This window comes from Mustela nivalis (genome assembly GCF_964662115.1).
Source record: "Mustela nivalis genome assembly, chromosome: 8".
Classification (NCBI taxonomy): Eukaryota; Metazoa; Chordata; class Mammalia; order Carnivora; family Mustelidae; genus Mustela; species Mustela nivalis.
Window position 1 is genome coordinate 56,837,294 of NC_139027.1, and position 14,295 is coordinate 56,851,588.

At 37.5% G+C, this 14,295-nt stretch overlaps 1 protein-coding gene and 1 long non-coding RNA gene across 2 annotated transcripts in view; one reads left to right on the forward strand and one right to left on the reverse strand.

Annotated features, from left to right (window-relative positions):
• Positions 1–12,980, reverse strand: part of ACTR2 (actin related protein 2) — a 40,266-nt gene extending 27,286 nt beyond the window's left edge. Inside the window, exons 1-2 of the mRNA XM_082746699.1 lie at positions 12,764–12,980; positions 4,404–4,514 (exon numbers count right to left, since the gene is read on the reverse strand). Of these exons, the coding sequence (XP_082602825.1) occupies positions 4,404–4,514; positions 12,764–12,811 (159 nt within the window). The 5' untranslated portion in view covers positions 12,812–12,980. The remainder of the gene's footprint in view (positions 1–4,403; positions 4,515–12,763) is intronic.
• A 68-nt stretch (positions 12,981–13,048) lies between these two features.
• LOC309872480 lies at positions 13,049–14,042 on the forward strand. The gene is made up of 2 exons (XR_014315885.1): positions 13,049–13,209; positions 13,863–14,042. It is a non-coding gene; the product is annotated as an uncharacterized lncRNA (long non-coding RNA).
• The last annotated feature ends 253 nt before the right edge of the window (positions 14,043–14,295 follow it).

Genomic DNA, 14,295 nt, shown 5'->3' on the forward strand with positions numbered 1-14,295 from the left:
CACTGAAAGCAACAACAAAAAGGAAAAACAAAGTTAAAGCAGATGCTAGAAACGTTACAAAAACGTCTCTGTCGCAACTAATTTCTTATAAAGTTAATTTACCATAACATAAATACTTGAATTTCTTAAATATTAACTGTTTAAAATAATCTGATAGGAAAATGGAAAATTAAAAATCTGCATCTGTGAATTCTAATCAATGACATGCATATTTTGAATTTCTTTAGAAGTACATTGATACTTTGAAATACATCAAAAAATGAGATAGACTAATGGAGGGATAAATAAATAAATACGTGGTATGTCAGGGGAGTAAATATTAGTGTTAGAATCTAGGTGATGGGTATATGGGTTTCACTGTATAATTCATTCAACTTTGCTATACATTCTAAACATTTAATCAAATGTTGGGGGGAATCTACACCTACAAGAACATATATTACTTTTAACCATTAACAAATGGTCACTTACATTACTTTTTAACTTTTTAACAATTAACAAATATAATACACAATTTTGTTACTTCTGATCTGATTTCATCAGAATATTTACTTCTATTTCCATGCAAGAATACGGTTTTACATATGTCTGACCCAGTACCAATTCGAAATAAAAGTCTCATCCATCTACTTCTAAAGCATACATATATAAAGGATTAATTGAAAGAAACATCTAGCATTGAATATTTTATAATCCCTCTGAACAAAAAGGAAGAACAGTTAAAATGGAAAACAGGTATTAACCTATGAAATTAGTACAAATATTCTCAAGTAGCTCAGCACCTAATCCAAAAATTTATCTGTATCTAAAATATTAATTAAAAGAACCATAGAATATATATTCTTCCCTAGAATGTTTCAACTTCCAAAAACTACAAATGCCAAGAGCTTTATGTGACTTGCCTTATACCTCAGAACCTTAGATTTTTTTTTACCACACACCCCACCCCTGGATTTAAAGCCTCAACTACCACCTGTTACTTGGAAGAATGAGAAATCACAGTAACTATATGAGATGCTCTTTCAAAGGCATTTATCTTTTATGAAAAGCAGGCAGTGTAGCTTTATTTGCCAAGAATTATTCTGAACAATGTCACCTCAAATTGGAAAACTGAGTGAACACATTTTAAAACCAAAATTAAATCCCTAAGAAGGAAATTCCATAAAAAAGTTTGTTAATAAAGCCTACACTGTTCTCTACAAGTATACACTTAATTCCCTTGAGATTTTAAGAATAATCATGATTGGGATGCCTGGGTGGCTCAGTGGGTTGAGCCTCTGCCTTCGGCTCAGGTCATGATCCCAGGGGCCTGGGATCGAGTCCCACATACGGCTCTCTGCTCAGCAGGGAGCCTGCTTCTCCTCATCTCTCTCTCTGTCTCTCTGCCTATTTGTGATCTCTCTCTCTGTCAAATAAATAAATAAAATCTTAAAAAAAAAAAGAATAATCATGATTTTTATTTAGTATAAATATAGGAATTTCCACATTTAAATGTTTTCATTTATCCAAAAGAACACTCCACAAAGATACTGTTACTAGTTAAAATACAAATCACTAAAAAAATGCTTGATCTTTGTCAAAACTGCTTACAAATAATATAAAAAACACACAAACCTGAAAACACCTACTATTGAAGCACTTAAGGACTGTCACAGAAAAATATAAAGAGAGCAAATTGTTTGGGATGTGCCCAGCTTCTAGTTCAAATTCTGGTTCACACAATGGTATTTATTTAGGGGGAAGGTGTGTTGTTTATGGAAAAGTCTTGTAAGACTTTCACATTTTTCTTACTTATCCTCAGATAATGTTGTAAAAATCTGTTCATCAATGAAAATGGTATAAGAAACAAATCAATCTCTTTTCCTCCCTTTTTACTATCTATAGTCATTGGCATATCAAAGTTTTACTCAGCTTATAACACATTTACTACCCAATTGGATGCAAATACATATAGACTATGATAGGCAATGTTTAATTTAACATTGATCAATAAAATAGATTTATCCAAATGTAACAACTTCACCACAATTCTCTGGATCACACGTATTCTAAATAAAGCTACTTGGTTTCTAATATTATGCACACCACATTCCATTTTAATTATAACATTCGTCTACAAGAAACACAAAATAATTCAAAACTATGTTAGTAATTAGTTCTGGTATGGTCCATTGTATGCAATCAGGAAAGTACAGGACTTAATTAGTTGCTACCAAATTGAAGCAATGAAAAAGGTTAAAAATCAAAGTACTTAAAATTAAAATATGGAATTACCCCCCTCCCCAATACTACAGGGACACAAAACAACAACTACTGTCCCATCAAGCAAAAGTGGAAAACAAACAGAGAGCATGTGTGTAACCTCACTTACCATCTTTTTGTTATTCTACTTCAACAGGTCAAGAAAGGTGAAGAGAGAGAAGGTAGAAGTAAGAGTCAGAAAAGGCCTAAATAAAATCCTCACTGAAATTTTTAAACATACAAGCAATAGAGACAAATTAGGTAGAGGTCAGATGCAGTACTATATTTTACGGAGTTAATAATTAGGGCCAAATTAACATGGACAGTTATTACTCCTGAAAGAAAATTAACTCATTAAACAATTTAAATTTCCAGTTTTTAGTCTATCACCACATTTCAGCTAACAAAACACAAAAGTATAAGTCAATCCACTAGGCACAAGAATCCCAAAAAGTCAAATTTCTTTACTTCATTACTGAATTTAAGAACCTTAATTAAGGAAAATAAATAACAGAAAAGGTCTAGTTGAGTAGGTAGAGGGTGAGTTTAGAGTGTTTTTTTTCTAAGCTCTAGTAGTCAAGTTAAATTTGACACAGATTTCTTTTACTATTTTCTACTGGAAGAACAAATTAACTTGAGAGACTTAAAAGACTGAGCAGATTGAACAGAAATGAGCCAACAGAACACAGAATGACAAACCATACAAGCAAATGCTACTAGGGAATTCCTTAGCAAAAATGTCTTAGAATATAGGCTAGTTTCATTTCTATCACTTGGCCTTAAAAAGCAAGAAAGTGGGAGTGAAAAGATATGTAATCATTTGTGCCATGTTAGAGACTAAAATGGTTAATATGTGATGTATCTGTATACCTCAAAAATGTTATTCTCCATAAAGTAGATAAAAAAGACATTCTTTAAAAGCCTAATATTGAATAAAAACTGTGATTTCCAACTTCATTTAAAAAGCTTGTCCTTATCACTGGTATTGGCTAAATTTTAGGTCATTCATTTAAGATTAAATTCAATCAGAATGAAAGGCATTGACAAAAACAGAAGGTATCCCCCCCAAATTTCCCAAAAGACCCTGAAAAAAAAAAATCATTTTGAACGTCCCATTTGTTTGTAAACAGAGGCCAGAATCATTCACTACTTTAAATCTTTAAAAATGTAACCCGGAACCTCATTTTCGGTTGGCATCTATACTCATTATGTAACTCAATTCTCTAGTACCAAGAGCAGAGAGCTACCAAGTAGCAAGTCTCTCTCTAGCTATTACTACCTTCCTAGGTATCTCAAACAAATGTCCCAAAGAGGTACACTTAACTGGTATTTCAAATGACTCATAATCTAACTGAAGTTCTATGAAAGACTGTCCAGATAGGATCAACGATGCTAGCTTGTTCACAAATAATTCAGTAAAATGGCCCTTAAATTTGACTGCATTTTTTATAATCTCATCCCGAGGCCACCTAAAGAATTTAAGTCAATTGGTGACCACTGTCCTTTTGATTGTTCTGTTTTCTTTTCTTTTAAAATACTGTAATTCCCACTTCATTTCCAGTCTTTTTAACACAGAGAAAAATCTCTCATCCTTAATGTCCAATCTCTCACGTTAAATACATGACAACCTTCCTCCGCTCTCCTTACAGTAAGAGAAATAATGCAATAATGCAAGGCCAACTCAAGATGTGAGCACCTTCTTCCTGTAGCTTATGGAAATCAGTTACTCTATTAGTGAAAAAAAGAACCAATAAAATGTATACCCTGTGTTTTCCTGACTAGCTATATTAAAAAGTAGGAGAATCAGACCATGAGAAGGAAGGAAAAGTCATAGGTCCCAACGAGACACTAACATATAATGAAAAATATATGGAACTGAAAGACATAAAAATATCAGGCTGATTTCTTTTAAAAATTATATGTAATAAGGGCTTTAAGTCCCTAATACAATGTTCACATCAACATAAAAATCTTATTGAGTTTTACTCCATTCAGAGAGTAATGGCCTATCAGTTTTTGTGTCTTTCTTCAAGTGTTGATATAAATTAAAAATACAAGAAATTCTGCCTCTTTGCTTATCATGGTATCGTATCTTATAACTATTTAATTCAAAGAACACCCCACAAATTTTAATCCTCATTTATCAATAAATAAAATATTACCTTGATTTCAATGTTTCCCACTTTGGTGGTTGATCTGATAATAGGTCTTCCAACCAAAGCTGGGAAGATGTGTTCTGGAAAGTTAGAGCCCGCATATCCACACTTCACAAACTGAAAGAGAACAGTAAAAATGGATTAGTGTCAAGGTATTTACCATGTCCATTTAAAGAGAGCATCTGGAAAATACCACTTCACATTTATACAATATTTTAAACTTCTGGTGCTTTCAAATTATCCGAAGTCGTCACCCAATCTATCTTCCTTTTATTTCCTTTATGGCATGGACTACTTCAGAGTTTATGTTTATTTACCAGTTAACTACTTATTCAGTGCACAGGTCTCCCTACTACAGGGAAAGTCTCAGAAAGTCAGGGAGCTTAAGCTGGGCAGTTCATGGTGGAGCCCAACGCCTCAAAGAGATCTCAGCACACAGTGGTCATACAAGTGAGAAACAGATTCACTCAACAAATGCTTAAGAATTTTTAAAAAGAGAAATGTCAGAGACTGAACAGAACTAATGTTTCAATTATCTTTGGCAATTCACTTAAGCAACATTTACCAAAATGGGGGAGAAAATGGCATCGGGACTAGCATCATATTAAAAAAATATATTTGGGGCATTTTTTACTGTTTACACTTTTATATTTAGATAAATGTATTTAGTGATGCCAAGTAACCAGAATTTTATATTCAGATAGTGTAGTTCTCCAGTAAGGGGATTAACACTGACCCTGATAATACTTTTAAGAAACTGATACACTTCAGGGAAATACAAATCAAAACCACAATAAGATACCACCACCTCACACCAGTCAGAATGGCTAAAATTAGCAAGTCAGGAAACGATGGATGCTGGTGAGAATGTGGAGAAAGGGGAACCCTCTACACTGTTGGTGGGAAGGCAAGCTGGTGCAACCACTCTGGAAGACAGCTTGGATGTTCCTCAAAATGTTGAAAATAGAGCTACCCTATGACCCAGCAATTGCACTACTGGGTATTTACCCTAAAGATACAAACGTAGTGATCCAAAGGGGTATGTGCACCCAAATGTTTACAGCAGCAGTGTCCACAACAGCCAAACTATGGAAAGAATCTAGATGTCCATCAACAGATGAATGGATAAAGAAGATATATATACATAATAGAATACTATGCAGCCTTCAAAAGAAATGAAACCTTGCCATTTGTGATGAAGTGGATGGAACTAGAGAGTATTATGCTTAGTGAAATAAGTCAATCGGAGAAAGACAACTATCATATGATATCCCTGATATGAGGAAGTGGAGATGCAACGAGGGGAGTTTGGGGGGTAAGAAAAGAACAAATGCAACAAGATGGGATTGGGAGGGAGACAAACCGTAAGAGACTCTTAATCTCATAAAACAAACTGAAGGTTGCTGGGGGGAGGTGGGTAGGGAGAGGGTGGTGGGGTTATAGACATTGGGGAGGGTATGTGCTATGGTGAGTGCTGTGAAGTATGTAAACCTGGCAATTCACAGACCTGTACCCCTGGGGCTAATAATGCATTATATGTTTATAAAAAAAATTTAAAAATTATTAAAAAAAAAAGGAAACTGATACACTAAGAGACTTAACAACTACAGTAAAACTGAAAATAGAATCAAGGGTTTTTAATTTTTGTACCAATAATACAGCCTGTTCAGTCTTATTTTTAAGAGCAGACATTGCAAGGAAAATGCAATTAAAAACTTAAGGGCAGGGCGCCTGGGTGGCTCAGTGGTTAAGCCGCTGCCTTCGGCTCAGGTCATGATCTCAGGGTCCTGGGATCGAGTCCCGCATCGGGCTCTCTGCTCAAGGGGAGCCTGCTTCCTCCTCTCTCTCTCTCTGCCTGCCTCTCTGCCTACTTGTGATTTCTCTCTGTCAAATAAATAAATATAATCTTTAAAAAAAAAAAAACAAAAAAAAACTTAAGGGCAGAAGGAGGAAGCCACAGACCAGGAAATGTAATCATAATCTCTACCTTCTTCCTTAACAAGTCTTTATTCATGTAAGTTATATTGTACAAGGATTTTTGTGTCTACTGATAAATCCCAAGTGCCTAGAACAGTGTCTGGAATGTAGGAAGTGCATACTATATAACTGACCAATAAAAATTTAAAATTTTGCTGTTGATTTGGAAGTATGATACCATGATTATTTTTTTTTTAATTTTTTATTCTTTCAAGATTTTATTTATTTATTTGACAGAGAGAGATCACCAGTAGGCAGAGAGGCAGGCAGAGAGAGAGAGAGAGAGAGAGAGAGGAGGAAGCAGTCTCCCTGCCAAGCAGAGCCCGATGCGGGACTTGATCCCAGGACCCTGAGATCATGACCTGAGCCGAAGGCAGAGGCTTAACCCATTAAAATAATCATGGTAGCATGCACCCACCATGATTATTTTAATACAAAGAATTTGTTTCATCTTAAGAAAAAGTACATTGTTTCATGGCTCCAGGCCCCATACATTCTCTGAAAAGAATTAAGGAGAAAAACAGTATCTGAGTGTGACACATGACAATAATAAGAATGTTGACAGAAACTATAAACCTACCCCTTGACAGAAAGCTACTGTGTACACAGAACTGTTTTATTTGATGGTGGTAAAACTTAGGAATGATCTTAAACTTACTGACTTCTGACTAACCCCACCAAAATATCGAATTTTCATATTTTGAAGATCTCTATACCAACCTTGTTGGAAATGCTGATGAACCACATTTAACTATAAATAGCCTAGAACATTCTGCCACCCAGAATTTGAAGTGAATTTCAAGTCTTTTATAAATAGAATTTTAAAAAATGTATTAAAGTCATGACTTATGCTGATTAAAGCTATGAAAAATCTGTCTGAAATACCACCTGACTTCCTACCCTCCCAGTTCACATTTACATTCTATGATCTCCATAAAACATACTGTCCATATACACACGTTCTTCCAAACCCACAAAACCTAGTCCTGGTCAGTTAACCTCTAAGTCATCAAGGCTAGGGTATTTTTCAGTAGCTACCTGTTTCTAAAACTATGATACAATTCTTATTGGATTATCTTCCAAGGCAATAGTAGGATATGATGGCATAAGGAATAATCTTTTTTTTTTTTTTTTAAGGTTTTATTTATTATTTGGCAGAGAGAGAGAATACAAGCAGGGGGAGCTGCAGGCAGAAGGAGAGGGAGAAGCAGGGAGCCAGATGTGGGGATGGATCCCAGGATCCCTGGGATAATGACCTGAGCCACCCAGGTGCCCCCAACCATACCCAAATTTCTATATGAATAACATTCGTCATGATCATCAGCCTAATACCAGCATTAGTCAGAATTTACCTTCTATTCCAAATATAGAAACAAATACTATGCAGATATTAAATTCTTATGTTTACCTCAAAGTAATGAACAGATAAGGACACTGGGTGGGTCAAAAGTGTCCATTCCAGGCTGAAAATGCTCCCTTATATAGTTATAAATGTTTTTAAAGAAAATTATAGAATGACTGAAAAAAGAATCGACAAGTTTCCAAGGGCCATCTTCAGCATATTAAATATAAACAAATGATTTAAGAGAGAAATAGTATCTAAAATTGAAGGTGGGTAGACGAGCCTGGCATGGGAAATAAATCAAATCCTGGTGCATGGAGGAGGCTGAGAAGGTTGACATGCTTTCCCTCTCATTCTGAGCTACACAGACTCAGAAACACACAACATGGCAATACATAAATAATCACAATTGTCAATGTTTACTGATTATAAATGCTCAGGTGGGTGGTTTATAGCTTAAAATTCTCATTTGAGCATATTTTTGTTTGTTTGAGCATCTTTTAAGGGATGAAATATTTGCCATGTGACTAAGGTAAAAACACATCCCTGAAATAGGAGATTCCCTGAAACTATAAAAACAATTGTAAACCCATTTATTCCTGTGCTTTACAAAATAAGGAAAGTTGGCATTTAATTCAAATTAAACATACCAATCACTTATTAATGAAATTACTTATGCAGTTTAAGCAGTAGCTTACTGGAAGCAAATGCGGCTTTAATAATCCAGTGCCAGGAGGACCTGGGTGGCTCAGTAGGTTAAGCCTCTGACTTCAGCTCAGGTCATGATCTCAGAATCCTGGGATTGAGCTCCACATTGGGCTCTCTGCTCAGCAGGGAGCCTGCTTCCCCCAGCCCCTCTGTCTGCCTGCTGCTCTGCCTACTTGTGCTCTCTCTCTCTGTCAAATAAATAAATACAATCTTTTAAAAAAATAATAATCCAGTGCCAGCACTCCTACCTGGTATTAGATACTCAGTTAAAATGACAATAGCTGCACTATTTCTTATTATTTCCAATGTGAGAGCATTAATAGTTATAATAACAAGACTTTAATTACAATAATCTATTTTTAATAACAAAATGAAGACAATTTGACATTTCCTTTCTTGCAAAAAGTCAGTGCCTTAAAAAAAAATCTAATTCATGTGATAAAATGCAACGAAAACAGTCTTTTCCAAGCTACTCATTTGGTATCATTTTAATCCTTGCAATACCTCCCCCAGTCTAATCATTTTAAGGCTTGGACTTAGTTCTCTCTGTGTGCAAGAAGGTTGAGTTTAAAAAAATAGATATTACCATATATAGTTTCTTCTTCATAGCACTGTGGTTTGAACTAACTCCCTTACTTGCCACTGAGTCATCAAATGGTAAGAACATGAACAGTATAATGTTCTTTCAAGCAAAAATGAAGAAAAAAATCCAACTACATTTGCTCTAAAAGTATCTTTCTCCCCTCAAAATATAAACTTGGATTTATACAGCCCCATTTGAGCTTATTTAATTTGTATTTTTCCTTTATTAATTTAATCTGATGGTATGGATATATTCATTAATTTAATTGCCTAGTGATTATTCTCATCTTAAGCCACAAAAATACTTTTTCTATTTCAAAGCATTTTGCAGAGTGAAGCCAAATTTATTTTTGGTTTGTTCCTACTTCAAGCACTCCTAAATTCAAAACATAAACTAGCATAAATCTGATAAAGCACACCATAAGCAACAACAAATGTGAAAATTATAAATGAAAGCACAATTATCCTAGCACAAAAAGTTTACTTTGTATTATTAGACCCTAAAAATTCTACCAGCCATACAGTAAGCACACGAGTCTTTCCTGTCGGTGAACTAGCTTAATGCTGATGAAATCACCCAAGTTTGGTAACAATACACTCCAGGGACCTGGGCCCAACTCTTGAAAGACACCTAAACCTAAACAGATCTCCAGATTTTCACCTGTGTGGCCATTTTCAGTGGTTCTATTTAGATGGAAGGTCTCTTTTAGGTTTGAATGGTTATGAAGATGAAATGCATAAATTATTGGAATTAGGTTAAGTTTTCTTCCTCTAGGCCACCCTAATGAGAGAGACCCCGTCTAGTTGGGAGCTTGTGAGGAAGAGAAGCAGGACCAACATTTGACATGTGATCACAAGACTCACCCACTCTTAGAGCTTTCCAATTAGGGCCTGCCAGCGGGGATTAAAAAAAAAATCATCAATTTCTCAAATAGCCTATAAGCCTAAAACCTAAAATATGTTAAGAGACCAGTTACTTTAGGGTAACAACTATTTATGCAAGTTCTTAGAAATTAAAATTGAACATCTTCTGTAATATTTAGTTGTAGATAACTCAGTATAGGTTCAGGTACTGAAACAAAATCAAGAGGACTATGAAATATAAGCAGTAAGAAATAGAGAATTTCTGTGTTTAGAATCCTATATAAATTTTCGGATATCACAGCATTCCTAGCTACATATTACATCAGAACTGTCTCTTCATTTGAAGCCAATCATGTCTATATAAAATCTGGATAAAATTTTAAAGAACTAGAAATTTAACACCAAATACATAAATTTTGTTCAAATTAACTACATTTTTCCTTTACTGATCTCTTAAGGTACAAGATTCTTAAACTAAGGATTAGCCATAAGCCTAATTATTAACAGACAATCAGCTTTCTAACTTAGGTAACCTAATGAAATAGTAACAAAAATGAACTCATGGCTAACATTCCTATTCTAACTGAATGTCAACAAACTCATACACTACAAATACAGAGCTTGTTACCCTTCGAAGAGGAGGAATCACTGAAATATAACTGGCTCTGATTTCTAAAGATTATCAGACATATTTAAAAAATATTTTAAATTCAATTTTTAAAGCTTTAAATTTTTTAGAGGTCAATTTCAGACTACAGGGGGAAGCAGGCTACTTTTTTTTTAAGCATCTTTAACTGGGTTTTAGCTGTAAAAGCAATAAATGTTTATAGTTAATTTGGTTTAAAGATAGTCTCACATGTTTTGTTAAAAAAACAAAACAGAGCACTTCCCAATAATTCAGAAGAGTCATGAAGTCTTTCCTATCTTCCCTCATTCTTAACCCCCAGGCTCACAGGTAACCACTACAAACATATCACTCCCTCTAAAACTTCCATGTACAAGTTCGTGGACACATAAACATATTTAATAAAATAAAGAACATTCACATAAATGGGATCATTCTAAAACTTCTTTTTTTTTTTAAGATTTTATTTATTTACTTGACAGACAGAAATCACCAAGTAGGCAGAGAGGCAGGCAAAGGGGGGGGCAGGCTCCCTGCTGAGCAGAAAGCCTGCTGCTGGGCTCGACACCAGAACCCTGGGATCATGACCTGAGCCGAAGGCAGAGGCCCAACCCTCTGAGCCACCCAGGCGCCCTAAAACTTCTTTTTTAACTTAACAATAAACCTTAGATATTTCCACAGTGGTGAATCTGCCTTTTTTTTAAGTATACCATTCTGTATGGATGCCCCATTATATGATAACCCTTATTACTGTCATATTTTTAACTTAGTTCATATAAAACTAGTGTGATCATTGCTTGAAAAAAGTCTGTAGCACAATAAGGGCAGTATTATGCCAGTAAATATCAGCTCCTTTTTTCCCCTCAACAATCCACTTTCCAAAATGTTTTAATGTTCAAGTAAAATCTGGACGCCTGGGTGGCTCAGTGGGTTAAGCCTCTGTCTTGGCTCACTCATCCCAGGGTCTCAGGATCCATCCCATATTGGGTGCGAGGAGCCTGCTTCCCACACCCCTCTCCCTGCCAGGCATTCTGCCTACTTGTGATCTCTGTCTGTCAAATGAATAAATAAAATCTTTAAAGAAAAAAAAGTTCAAGTAAAATCTTTTTTTTTTTTTTTTCAGATGTACAACAGAGTGACATATAGGACAACTATATGTTATGCTATGCTCACGGTGGGTGTAGCTACCATATAATGCTACTCAGTACCTCTGACTATATTCCCTAAGCTGTACCTGTCATCCGTGATTTACTCACTCCATAACTGGAAGCCTATTTTAATTCTTATGTCACATTTATGGAAAAAGAGAAAAGTCACAAAATATTGCAACTCCAAAATGGTTAGAAATCATTGTAATGCAGGGGGAAATGATCACTATAGAACTCATCCCAATTAAGTAACATTTCTGTCTTCCAATGTTCCACTGTAAGTTTTTTTTAAATGGGGGCGGGGAGTTGAAAGCAACAACTTTCCATTGATTTCTAAATCACTGTTTCAGCCAGATTTTTACAATCATTTGCCTTTTTGAATCTTAAAGACTAACATGATCTGTGTTCTGCATCTAAGGAAAAAAATGGGGGGAGGGAGGTAACAAATTTGGTTAACTTCTCCCAAGGTCCACAATTTAACACATGGGCCTTAAAGTGGTCTTCGATCTCCCCAAATCAATAGAACATACTGTCTCTGCGGGGCTGCACCGAGGCCAAATTCCCAGCATGCAGAACAAAAAGTAAATGATGCTTTGCTCAACTGCACCCCCCACCCCAAACTGCGAAAGGGCTGCGGCTCGTTGCATGACAGCACTTCCCTTTTTCTTCAAACCCATTTCCTGCCTCCCGTTCGGTATCGTCAATGATACAGGAAGAGGAAGGCTTCTGGGTCTTTCTCCTTTCTGCAGAACCGGAGACCCGGGGGAATGGAACCCTCATCGAACAAACCTACCCAGTCTTTTACCCCTCCAGCCCTTTAACCAAAGTGTCCCCATTCGGGCGCGGCGCCGGCCGCCGCCGGGCAGCAAGCTGGATCCCCCTCCAGTGTCGGCCTTCCCCACCGCCTCACCCCGAGTCGCGGAGGTGGCAGGCTCGGGGAGACCAGAATGGGATCGGTCCCCTCACTCCCCACGCCCGTAAAGGCCGGAAGCGCTGCCCCGCGCCCCCTGGTCCGGGCTGCCCGAGGGCCCAGGGGTGCAACCCGGACCACCGAGGGCCCACGCGCCACTAGCACATCTCCGGCCCGGCTTGAGGCCACGACTTCCCCGCCGGCGCTTACCCCGGTGCCGTTGTCGCACACCACCACCTTCCTGCCCTGGCTGTCCATCGTCGGTCCGGAAGAGAGCCGCCGCCGCCGAACGACCTAAGCCCCTACTGCCCGGCCCTTTCCTCTTCCTCCTTCTTCTTCGCGGCCCCTCCTTCGGGCCAACTTTCTTCCCCCAACCGGAAGTCAACGCCCGGCCCCACCCGCCATTTAAGATACAGCCTGCACGGAAGGGGTGGGGGTGGGAGGGAGGAGGCCGAGACGGGCAGTAGTGAGACCCAATAAGAGACGTTTAAGTTCGAAGCCCCGCCCACAACTCCTGTTTCAGCTTGGGCTCCCTCTCAGCGGTCGCGGTCACCGCCCACCCGGCTTCTTTTTTATGGCTTCTAGTTCCTGGAGCTTCGTGGGGGCATTAATGGCGGCTGATCTAGGGGACGTTGAGGCCCAAGGCGCTGCAGGAGGTGAGGGCCTCCCTTATCCGTCTGCCAAAAAGAGGCAGGCAGGTGAAGGACGCTGGATCTGTGCGAGATGGCAGTGGAATGTAGAGAGGAGACAGCCTGGAGGGTGGAAGGCAGGGGAAACAAATGGACATCTCTGTTGAACCTACTGTTGAACATGGTTTGGTGTGTCATGACTTCTAGGGCTCTTCAGGGAACAGAGCTGGGATGGATACACGCATATGAAGTCATGCATTTATACCGATACCTCCAATTCCAGCCCAACTGTTTTTTGCCCAATTTGCCCTTAGTCAAGAGAGCAGGAGTGGATACTTAATCTTTTCAGGCCACTTGCTCACCAGTTCTCTTCCAGCAGCACGATGTTCCCTCACACCTCTTCACTGTATGTACCTGTTTGAATCCAGAGTCTTGACTTTGAAATCAGACAGCCTCAGTTTCAAATATGGCTCTGCCACTCAAGGATTCGGTGATTTGTATTTATCTTTGCCTATGCATACGAATACTAACCTCTACTTCCACGGGTGGTTGTGAGGGTAAAATTCTATGCATGGAGTATCTATTCAGTGGTAGTTATAGATTATTATTTACATACTTTTAAATGTATAGTTCTTTCTACCTATAATGCTTCTCCTTTTTTTTTTTTTTTAACCAATCAGGAGACTTCTCATGCTCTAAGATCAAGTTGTCACATCTGTGAAGACTTTGCTGATAACCCTCAAGAGGCTCCTTACTCTTTCTTCACTAATTAGTTTACCATGGACATAGGAATAATATTCTTGTGCTTTTGACATTCAACAAATATTGGATGAGTGATATTAAAATTTATCTTGAGAAAATGCTAGCATTTTTTAGAGGTGAGAACTAGAATTGTGCCTTTCACACGGCTGTACATGTGCACTGACTAGATTAAAGCTTGGATCATAAACCATTCAGTCCAGTATTCTAATACTAGGCTGCCTCTCAGTTTTCACTTTGTTCTTTTATTAGACCAGTCGTTTTCAAACCTTTATAAGGGTTTAGGCAGCTTTATTCAAATTTAATCTTTCTAAAAAAAAAAAATAAATAAAAAGATTTATTTATTTATTTATT